General features: G+C 53.3%; 1 protein-coding gene across 1 annotated transcript; it reads right to left on the bottom strand.

The window, feature by feature from the left end:
- Nucleotides 1-253: 253 nt before the first annotated feature.
- LOC100275482 (uncharacterized) lies at nucleotides 254-9336 on the bottom strand. Its single transcript, NM_001149546.2, has 6 exons — nucleotides 8983-9336; nucleotides 8686-8876; nucleotides 8531-8576; nucleotides 7386-7468; nucleotides 7178-7294; nucleotides 254-526 (listed from the first exon to the last, which is right to left on the bottom strand). Exons 1-6 carry the CDS (start codon nucleotides 9167-9169, stop codon nucleotides 455-457), a joined length of 696 nt encoding a protein of 231 aa, NP_001143018.2. The 5' UTR covers nucleotides 9170-9336; the 3' UTR covers nucleotides 254-454.
- Nucleotides 9337-11183: the final 1847 nt, after the last annotated feature.

Here is an 11183-nt window from a genome sequence, read left to right as displayed (position 1 = left end):
GAAAAAAAAACACAAACAGCAATGGTTAATTTCAACAGGTTAAACATATAAAAGAACTGCCAATGGCAAAGTTGATAATGAGGCTGTTTGTTTGTTTTTTCTGACGAGCTTTTTTGAGAGAATCTAGCTGTAGAGAGAATACAAAATTATAAAAATTATATACGAAGAAAGATAAAAGGATCCATAGGGTTTAGAATGCAGGAAGTGACAGATTCCTCCTGTCGATCGATTGTGTTTAAGTTAATTTTGGACATTTTTTCATCAAAACGATTCTCATAAAAGTGGAATGAAAAACTGAGCGTTTAGCATACAACAGCTTTTGGCAGCCAAAATCAGCAAAAAAAAACTGAAACAAGCATGCCCATTGTTTTGGCAGGATTGCTATACAACACAAGGGGGCAATAACTGAATTCTACGATCAAACTATCATGCGTAATGGAGACACTGGGCAGCTTCAGATTTCACCAGTGCCAAGTGGTTTCCTAGAAGCATCGCCAGAAGCCCAAGCTTGGTAGTCTTTAACAAGCTGAAACAACGAAAAAGGGAAACATTTGAAAAGGAGTATAAATTTAAAGGAAAATGTGGAAAATGTTGCTCACGACCATCCCTAGACTCAATGTAGTTCCATCTGTCAATTAAACATATACCTTCCCCATATATGTCTCTTTTTTTTTAAAAAAAATTAGGTATATGGATTTATGTATTAGAAAGCAAGTAGAACTAAAAACTGAATCATTGATTGGCCTGTAAAAATAGATAAATGCGCAATGAACAAATGCTATAGGTAAAATAGACCAACCTTGGCTTCATAGGAGCCTTTTTTTAAAATGAACTGTCTGTAAGTAGAGGGACTCTAACTCTCATCAAGAGGATGACACTATGAGTTGGGGCAATTTTCTGTTTATTTCCTCAAACACTACACAATGTCATACCCTAAGAGGGGTTGGGGACACATATTTATAGCCCTAAGGGCTGCACTACCACACCTTCTCACACACACTACACAACAGGATTGTCCTCTAGATGCTAAAGAGACTACAGAGGACAGTCAAAAGCGACTGTTGTCCTCTAGATGCTAAAGCGACTACAGAGGACAGTCAAAAAGCGATTGTTGTCCTCTAGATGCTAAAGAGACTACAGAGGACAGTCAAGCTGTCCTCTAGATGCTAAAGAACTACAGAGGACAGTCAAAAGCAGGCTGTCCTCTAGATGCTCAAGACTTATTCCATCATTCTCCCCCTAAGTCTTGGGCGTCGTCTTGTGAGAAAGTTGGGCCATCCCGGACCTGGAGCAGAGCTCAACAAACTTGATCTTCCCAAGGGGCTTGGTGAGCAGGTTTGCAAGCTGATCCTTGGTGTTGATGTAGCGCGCCTTGATGCTCCCTTCTGCCAAGCAGTCTCGGATGAAGTGGTATCTCAGCCGGATGTGCTTGCTCCGTTCATGGAACACGGGGTTCTTGGCTAATGCCAGAGCGGACTGGCTGTCCACCCTGAGTTCCACCGCTCCAGTGTCTCTCCCGAGGAGATCACCGAGCAGTCGAGCCAGCCAGAGAGCCTGAGTCGAAGCAGTGGACGCCGCTATGTACTCAGCCTCGCAGCTGGACATGGCCACCACCTGCTGCTTGACCGACTGCCAGTTGATGGGGCACTTGCCGAGGAAGAAGAGGATCCCGCTTGTGCTCTTGCTGGTGTCGATGTCGCCAGCGTGGTCGCTATCGCTGTACCCGACAAGGTGTGCCTCCCCAGGGCACCTCGGGTAGTAGAGACCGTGGTCGAGAGTCCCCGCAACATAGCGGATGATCCTCTTCACAGCCTGCTCATGCTCCGTCGTCGGTCGCTGCAGAAACCGACTAACGTAGCCGACGGAGTATGCCAAGTCAGGCCGTGTGTGGACAAGGTAGCGAAGGCTCCCCACAAGACGCCGGTACTGAGTAGCATCCACCTCCTCCGTCGTGCTGTCGCGACTCAGCTTCAGCCTCTCCTCCATCGGAGTGAGAGCTGGGTTGCAGTCGGTGAGCCCAGCCAGCTCAACAATGCGCCTGGCATAGGCGGTCTGGCGAAGTGTGATCCCGGAGTCTCCCTGGTGCACCTCAATCCCCAGGTAGAAGGAGAGATGCCCCAGGTCACTCATTTGGAAGGTGGCCTTCATCTCTTCCTTGAACGCTGCCACCTCTGCATCCTTGGCGCCGGTGATCACCAAGTCGTCGACGTAGACACCCACCAGCAGGGCATTTTCTCCATTGCCCCGCCGATAGATGGCCGCCTCGTGCGGGCTTGGCATGAAGCCCATCCTCTTGAGCGTGGAATCCAGCTTGGCATTCCACGCCCTTGGTGCCTGTCGCAAGCCGTAGAGAGCCTTGCGCAGGCGCAACACCTTGCCCTCCTTGCCAGGGATCGCAAAACCTGGCGGCTGGTGTACATAGACCTCCTCCTTTAAGTCGTCGTTAAGAAACACCGACTTGACATCCATGTGATGAACATGCCAGCCCTTCAGGGCTGCCAGCGCGAGGAGGAGTCGCACGGATTCCATTCGTGCTACAGGGGCGAAGGCATCGTCGAAGTCGATCCCCTCCTGCTGCAAGAAACCGCGTGCCACCAAGCGAGCCTTATGCTTGACGATGGCGCCGGCTTCATCCCTCTTCAGTTTGAATACCCACTTAAGGGTGATCGCGCGATGACCATGAGGGAGATCAGTGAGCTCCCAAGTGCGGTTCGTCTCAACCGCGTCCATCTCCGACTGCATCGCGGCACGCCAAGCCGCATGTTTCTCGGCCTCCGCGAAAGACCGAGGCTCACCATCGTCGCATGCAAGATGCAACTCTCCTGCCAGAATGCGAGACGTAGGGCCCGGCACCGACGGGTCGATGAGAAGGCCCTCCACCCTTCGATACCGCAACGGCTCGCCGTCGTAGCACGCGTCGACGCGCTCCTCGTCGCGGGACAGAGGGGTCACGAGCTCCACTGGGTCGTGCTCGACACGAGCTGGTGTCGAAGAGGACGTTCCCGGAGAGGGTACCGTCGGTGCTGGAGTACGTGGTGGCGAAGAGCTTGCTGTAGCCGGAGTCGTGGCTGGAGTGCGTGGTGGTGAAGAGCTTGTTGTAGCAGGAGCTAGAGAGTTTGGCGCTGGAGTCGGTGGAGACTTGGGGGCTGGGGTAGACCTGCTCGGAGAAGAGTTGCCTACTCCCCCAGCTCCCTCAAAGTGGACGTACTCGATGGTGAAGTCGTACGTCGGAGTCGTGCCGTCGTCCACCGCCTTGTCCCACGCCCATCCTCGCCCTTCGTCGAACACTACATCGCGCGCCGTGCGCACACGCTGTGTTCTTGGGTCAAGGATGCGGTAGGCCTTCGAGCCCTCCGCGTAGCCAATGAACACCCCCGGGGTGCTCCTATCGTCGAGCTTGCTAATGTGGCCAAGCTCCTTGGTGAACGCGAGGCAGCCGAAGACCCGTAGGTGAGAGACCGCCGGCTTGCGCCCATGCCAAGCCTCGTACGGTGTCATCCCGTTGAGAGCCTTGGTGGGCGAGCGGTTGAGGATGTAAACCGCTGTCACCATCGCCTCTCCCCAGAAGACAGCTGGCATTCCTCTCTGCTTGAGGAGAGCCCGAGCCATCCCCACAATCGTCTGGTTGCGCCGCTCGACGACGCCGTTCTGCTGCGGGCTGTACGGCGCGGAGTAGTGGCGCTGAACGCCCTCATCCGCGCAGTACGACGCGAACTCAGCCGCCGTGAATTCGCCGCCGTTGTCGGTGCGCAGCACGCGCAGCTTGCGGCCGCACTCCGCCTCCGCAGCGACCTGCACACGCCTGATGGCGTTCGCAGCCTCTCCCTTGCTGTCAAGGATCATCACCCACATGTAGCGGGAGAGATCGTCGACGAGCAGCAAGAAGTAGCGTCGTCCTCCCGGTGTGGCTGGTGTCACCGAGCCACACAAGTCCCCATGCATGAGCTCGAGCCTCTTCTTGGCTCGGAAGCTCGACTGCTGGGGAAAGGGGAGCCGTCTCTGCTTTGTCAACACGCAGACATCGCAGAATTGCTCCACATGGTCAAGGCACGGCAGGCCTCGTACCATCTCCTTGGCACTGAGCCGCTTCAGGGCCTCGAAGTTAAGGTGTCCGAAGCGCTCGTGCCACTGCCATGCCCCGTCGTCTCGACGAGCAGCAAGGCAGCAAGGTTGTGCCACCTTCACATTGAGGATGTATAACCGATTTGGACTCCTGTGTACCTTGGCAAGAAGACGACGAGAGGGATCCCAGATCCTCATGACTCTGTGCTCGACCTCCACGCGCGAACCGTTCTCATCCAGCTGTCCCAAGCTGATGATAGAGTTCCTCAACGCGGGGATGTAGTAGACTCCGGTGAGCAGCCTTTGCTCACCAGACGCGGCGGTGAAGACGACTGAGCCGGCGCCCTTGATCTCTACGCCGGAGGCGTCCCCAAACTTGACGGAGCCTCGGACGCTAGAGTCAAGCTCGGTGAAGAACTCCCGTCGGCCGGTCATGTGATGAGTGGCACCGGTGTCGAGGCACCATCCTTCGATCATGTCCTTGTTGGAGCCGTCGCCGAGGAAAGCGCGTGCTTTCGACTCGTCAAGGTGGAGGAGTGCCGCTGCGGCCGGTGCCGCTGCGGCCGGTGCCGCTGGAGATGGCTCGATGCTTGCATGTGCCAGGAGCAGGGCCTCCTCCTCCGCCTCCGCCTGTGCGACGTTGGCCTGGCCACGTCGTGGCTGCCGACAATCCCTGGCCCAGTGGCCAAGCTTGCCGCAGTTGTGGCAGCGTCGTCTCGTGCCGGCTTCTTGGTGCCGACTTGGGCACCTCCACGTGCACCACCCTCAGCATGTCCTCGCGCCCCGGCCTGGGCGCCTCCACGCGCTTTGCGCGGCTTGCCGCGTTTGCGGCCTCGTGTCGAGGAGGACTCCCCCTTCTTCTTGTCACCCTGGCAGGCCTCCCACTGCTCCCGAGTGAGATGTAGCTTCCCGCCGGTAGTGATAGGCCCAGAGAGAGCCTGTGGTTCGTCGCCGTCGACCACCTTGAGGCGACCAATCGCCTCTTCGATCGTCATCGTGGAGAGGTCTAGCAGAGACTCGATCGACCGAGCAATCTGCCTGTACTTCTCGGGGATGCAACGGAAGAGCTTCTCAATAGCTCTCTCCTCATCGTAGGTGTCGTCGCCGAACTGCACCATCTTCTGCAACAGAGTGTTGAGGCGGAGAGCAAAGTCATCAACATCCTCACCTGGCTTGAAGGCCAGGTTCTCCCACTCCTTGCGAAGTGCCTGCAGTGTGGTCTTGCGGGCACGATCGCTGCCGATGCGGGTCGCAGCGATGGCGTCCCAGGCCTCCTTGGCAGTCCGCTTCTGGGAAAGCGAAAACTACATCTCGGGCGGGACTGCAGCAATGAGGGCATCCAGCGCCCGCCGATCCTCGTGGTAGTCGACGTCGTCGTAACGAACTGCTTCCCACATGTGGCGAACCTGGAGCCGTACCCTCATCACCGCGGCCCACTCGACGTAGTTGGTCTTGGTGAGGGTAGGCCACCCACCGCCGGGACCGATGTCCCTGACAATGGCCTGGGCCATGCGGCGACCATGGTACCGATCCGGGGAGGGAGAACCGCGCCGCCTGTAGAGGCCGCGATCTCCGTCGACTCGGTCGCCGCCGCCAGGAGCACCGCCGGCGCGTCTACGCCCGTCTGGGCTGCCGCCGCGTGCGCCCCCACCTGGAGCGCCGTCAGCGCGTCGGCGCCTATCCGGGCTGTCGCACGCGCGCCCCCATGGGGATGCGCGGCTGCCCACTGTGCCGCCTGCTCTCGCGCTGCTTCCCTCGCCAGCCTGAGCTCTTCGTCGGTGTTGTCGTCGACAGAAGCAGAGCTGCCAGCTCTACTGCCGCGCAGAACCTCGAGCTCTGTTGCCGTCGCACGTGCAGCATTCGTCGCCTCCGCTGCTTCTACTTCCGCTCTCGCCGCTGCCAGTTCTGCCGCTGCCAGTTCCGCCGCCGCCAACCGTGCTGCCCTCGCCGCTGTCGCTGCAGCCGCTGCTGCTGCTCGCTCTCGTTCTTGTGCCGCGGCGACCTCGGCTTCCTGCTGGCGCCGCGCACTCGAAGTGACCGAGCGTAGGGACATGGTGGGCTAGTGAGGGGTCGCTGCGTGTGGAAGAGGCTGTCTCAGACGAAAGGTTGCTCGTCTGAGCAGGAGAGGAAGGAACAGTTGGAGCTCTTGCTGCCGACTGAGTGTGGGGAGAGGCGCGGGAAGGAGATGAGCAAGAGATGTTTAGGCTACAGGATAGTTTGGCTCTGATACCAATTGTAAGTAGAGGGACTCTAACTCTCATCAAGAGGATGACACTATGAGTTGGGGCAATTTTCTGTTTATTTCCTCAAACACTACACAATGCCATACCCTTAGAGGGGTTGGGGACACATATTTATAGCCCTAGGGGCTGCACTACCACACCTTCTCACACACACTACACAACAGGATTGTCCTCTAGATGCTAAAGAGACTACAGAGGACAGTCAAAAGCGACTGTTGTCCTCTAGATGCTAAAGCGACTACAGAGGACAGTCAAAAAGCGACTGCTGTCCTCTAGATGCTAAAGAGACTACAGAGGACAGTCAAGCTGTCCTCTAGATGCTAAAGGACTACAGAGGACAGTCAAAAGCAGGCTGTCCTCTAGATGCTCAAGACTTATTCCATCACTGTCTGATTTACAATAAAGCGAAAGGTAATTCTAGAGATATAATTTCATCTCAAATTTCTATATCAGTATATTATCTTATAGACCAACTCACCATTTACTTGTTCACAAATTCTTCTAGAGTTGTAATCTCAAAGAAAATGTTTTTTTACAAAGATACTATAGGAGAAACCCCCCACAGTAAAATTTCATTAATGAAACCAAAACATGTACAAAAGAGGGAAGAAAGAAAAGAAAAAGGAAGGAGGAGGACTAGGACAATAGAAAAAAAATACAGAGAGGAAAGCCAAGAGGAAACCCTAGGTCTGAGATTCAAGTTGAATCTGATCATATTAAGCTTAAATGTGTCCTTGAAACAAAGTTTCCAGGAGGAGAAAGATGGGTCACATCTCAAAGAAAATGTTGAAGCTTGGAAGAAAGAGTGAAGACTGAACTGAAGAATTTGTAAAATAAAAAAGTATCGGCACATCAAATAAAATTAAACCAACCTGCTTCAGAAATCTTGGAAGCATGACTCTGAGTAACTGTTCAAGCACTTGCCTGCCACTTGATTCAATGGCTTCAACTGGTATTGCTCGAAATGGAAAAGGTATATCAATTGCAACCTGAAGATTATCAAAATAAGCTGATTATTGTGTTCAAACAAATGATGATTAAACTATGTAAGCTGGGAGCTTGAGAGTGCCTACTGCCTACCTCTATTGTAGTATCTGATGTAAGTTGTTGAAGGGTCGAATCTTGCGACTTGCTGCTGCAGAAAACCCTATTCGCCATGGAAGCTGCATCCCACAGCAAATCAAATCAATGATATCCTGGAACCAGGGTTAAATAGTTTATTTATATATGGAAAGAAATCGCTATGAATTATATGTATTAAACTTTGTTGGATGGGCTAATATAGGTCGACCATGAAAATTTGCAGTTATGCCACTACATATTTGTCTTTCTTGGTTTATCATAACCATACAAACTTCTCAACAAATTATTAAGTCAAAAAAGTTCAGGAGCGCAAGAAAAGTACCTATATATATTGCAAAATAAAAAGGAATTAAGAATAACATTGTCAACAAGTTAGTTGACACCTGTGAGGATATGCCAACATATTATGTTTGATTTTTGTCCCTTCTCAAATAAACATATGATAGAATCACACAAATAGCAGAAAAGGGTCCCTTCATGTTTATGTGGAATGGTTTCGTTAAAAAAATGCTTATGCAGGATGGTTAAACTTTAGTTTGATGGGTCCATTGGTAAGGTCACCAATCATAGTAGAATGATGCTTTTTAAGCAGAAACATCTTACAGATTTGCTGCGGTTGGCAGAAGAGGGATACTCTTATCAAAAAAAAATATAGTTCATCAACCAAATTGTGATCACAGTAGTGATGATTGACCATTAAACTTTAGTTTGATGGGTCCATTGGTAAGGTCACCAATCGTAGTAAAATGATGCTTTTTAAACAGAAACATCTTACAGATTTGCTGCAGTTGGCAGAAGAAGGATACTCTTATAAAAAAAATGTAGTTCATCAACCAAGTTGTGATCACAGTAGTGATGAATGACCATTAATAGAAACACACTGAGCATTCCGTTGCATATGTGTGGATAGAGTTTAGCAAGTACCACTGTAGGAAACTAGGAATGATACTCAGCAGTTTAGCAGCAGCCGCTTTATCTGACATGTCAATGATAAGCTTTTTCAGCTTCTTTGAGCCGTGATTAGGTCATATTATTATTTAGAACACATCGAGTGAGCCAGCGATTAACGGGTAAAAATCAGTAATCAGGCAAGTATCTAGTCCAAGAACCGTAATAGCACTAATATCAAGAACGAACCTTACCTGAGAATTTATCATTCTGCGCCTCCACGAGCGGTGATCCCTCCAGCTGCAAGCAAAACCAAATAACTGTATCAGCGAGACACTTAATCGCTGCTCGCAGAAATAAACAACTGCCGCCATCATTAAAACATGAAATTTTGTATGGCGAAAGGTACTTTGCAGGAGAGGAGGCGAATACAACAGCCGTCGGGTTCCTCATCGACGCGGACCAGGAGGACGGGGCAGACCTCAAGCGCGAAGAAACGGAAGCGGTACACGTAGCACCGGAAGGTGGAGTCGTCGACGCGTTCGATGCGCTCGGCGTCCAGCACCGAGTACTGGCTGGCTGGCAAGCTCATGTACTCCGCTGCAGGAGGCAAGCAGACATGTATCTCAAGCGACCCCTCAACTAGCGAGCAAGTAGAGACCATGAAGTTTGGGGAGAGCTCGGGAGGGGGGAAGGCTCCGGGTACCGAGCGGGCGGACCAGCTGCTGGACGGGGACGGACTCGGAGCGGCGGGCGACGAACCGCGCTTTGGGGGCGGACGACGACGACGAGACGGCGGATGACGACGAGGAGGAGGAGGAGGCGCGGACGACGGCGCGGGATCGGCGGAAGGCGGAAGGGAGCGGAGGCGGGGAGCAGAGTGACGCAGCCATTGAGCGCCTGCGTGCGTGACTGCGGTGCGCGGCCGCGCCAGTCGCCTCGCCGCTCACCGGTGAGTGGCTGCGTGTGGTTGCGTGCCGTCCCCCACGGGCCACGGGAGGAGACGAGGCCACGAGGGAGGGAATGGAGGGGGATTTCTCGGTGGGATTTTTCCCCCTCGTTGGACGGATAAAATGGAGAAGGGGATCTGGCGTCATGGAGTGGACCTAGCCATTCCCAAGTTCCTGAGTGGGGCCATAGATCTGTACTTGTCTGGTGCCGTTTGGTTGATTAAAATCAGTTGCTTGAATTGCTACATCTATAATTTATATAGATAAAATAGTGTAAAAATAGTAGACTCTAATATAGATTAAAACCAAATAAATAGAATGACAATAGTAACAATTTACACTCGAGTATCTAGGAATATATCACTAGTTTAAATTGATTAATATCAGTTTTTAGTGTAATATCTAATTACACATAAACTTAAACAGACATAATTTAAGGTTATATCAAACGACACCTCACATTTTAGAGCCTGCACGAGGATGGGCCTGAACTGCCGTCCACCGGCTATCGGTCATTTGATTGTATCCGTTGGGATTTTTTCGACTAAAATTCACGTGGGCAACCGCTGAGGGCTTGTTCGGTTAGCTCTCAATTCATGTGGATTGAATGAGATTGGGTGGGTTTAAATCCCAAGCAAGTCAAAGTTCTTCTAAATTTTTTCCAATCTCACTCAATCCATTTATAATAGGAATAACCGAACAAGGTGTCGGCGTTTCGACCCCGGGGGTCCCTGGACCGACGAGTAAATTGTCGCTGCGTGCCCCAGCCCAGATGGGTTGGCGCGAGACGGAACACAAAGGGGGGGAAAGTCGCGGCTTCGTGTTGTCCTGCGCCAGAGTGGATGCGCTTGCAGTAGGGGGTTACAAGCGTTCGCGAGGGAGAGAGAGCCTGTTCGTCAGCCCGTCCTCCCGCGCGGCCACCTTTCCCGTACGAGGGCCCTGGACCTTCCTTTTATAGATGTAAGGAGAGGGTCCAGGTGTACAATGGGGAGTGTAGCAATATGCTAACGTGTCCGGCAGAGAGGAGCCAGAGCCCTATGTACATGCCAACGTGGCTGTCGGAGAGGTGCTAGAGCCCTGTGCATGCGATGTCGTGGTCGTCGGAGGAGCGCTTGAGCCCTGTAGAAGCACAGCTATCGGGGCTGTTGGGACCTTGCTGACGTCTCCTTGCTTCCGTAAGGGGCTGAGAACCGCCGTCGTCATGAGCGAACGCGGGGTGCCATCATTACTTGTTTACCGGTGCGAGCCAGATGGGACGTCGGTCTTGTTCCCCGTAGCCTGAGCTGGCTAGGGGTAGGGTAATGATGATCCCCCTGTGGCATGGTCGGTCCGAGTCCAAGGTCGGGCGAGGCGGAGACTCCTCCTGAGGCTGAGCCCGGGGTCGTGTGAGGACGCGATTCCGCCCGCAGTCGAGGTCGAGGTCGAGCCCTGGGGTCGGGCGAGGCGGAGTCCATCTTTCGAGGCCGAGGCGGGGGACGAGCCCTGGGGTCGGGCGAGGCGGAGCTTCCTGTGGCGCCTGAGGCTGGACTTAGCTGCTGTCAGCCTCACCCTGGTGGGTGGCACAGCAGTCGGAGCGGGGCAGGCGGCGCTGCTTTCTTGTCAGGTCGGTCAGTGGAAGGGCGAAGTGACTGCGGTCACTTCGGCCCTATCGACTGAGGACTGCGCGTCAGGATAAGGTGTCAGGCGATCCTCGCATTGAATGCTCCTGCGATACGGTCGGTTGGCGAGGCGATCTGGCCAAGGTTGCTTCAGTGCGAAGCCCGCCCGAGCTGGGCCTCGGGCGAGTCGAGGGTGCGCCCGTTGCTTGAGGAGGCCCTCGGGTGAGGCGTGAATCCACCTGGGTCTAATGTTCTTGCCCAAGGCTGGGCTCGGGTGAGGCGAGATTGTGTCCCTTGAGTGGATGGAGCCTTGACCTGAATTGCGCACATCAGGCTCTGCAGCTTGTGCTGATGGTGAT

Source organism: Zea mays, chromosome 1 (genome assembly GCF_902167145.1).
Source record: "Zea mays cultivar B73 chromosome 1, Zm-B73-REFERENCE-NAM-5.0, whole genome shotgun sequence".
Lineage (NCBI taxonomy): Eukaryota > Viridiplantae > Streptophyta > Magnoliopsida > Poales > Poaceae > Zea > Zea mays.
This window is presented reverse-complemented; position numbering and strand designations above follow the sequence as displayed.

Excerpts from the sequence above, each read along its gene's own strand:
- LOC100275482 (NM_001149546.2), bottom strand. The coding sequence starts at position 9,169 with ATGGCTGCGTCACTCTGCTCCCCGCCTCCGCTCCCTTCCGCCTTCCGC. Across the intron at positions 7,469-8,530 it reads GCAGAATGATAAATTCTCAG|CTTCCATGGCGAATAGGGTT; the intron begins GTAAGGTTCGTT and ends TGTGGGATGCAG. Across the intron at positions 7,295-7,385 it reads CATCAGATACTACAATAGAG|GTTGCAATTGATATACCTTT; the intron begins GTAGGCAGTAGG and ends GATAATCTTCAG.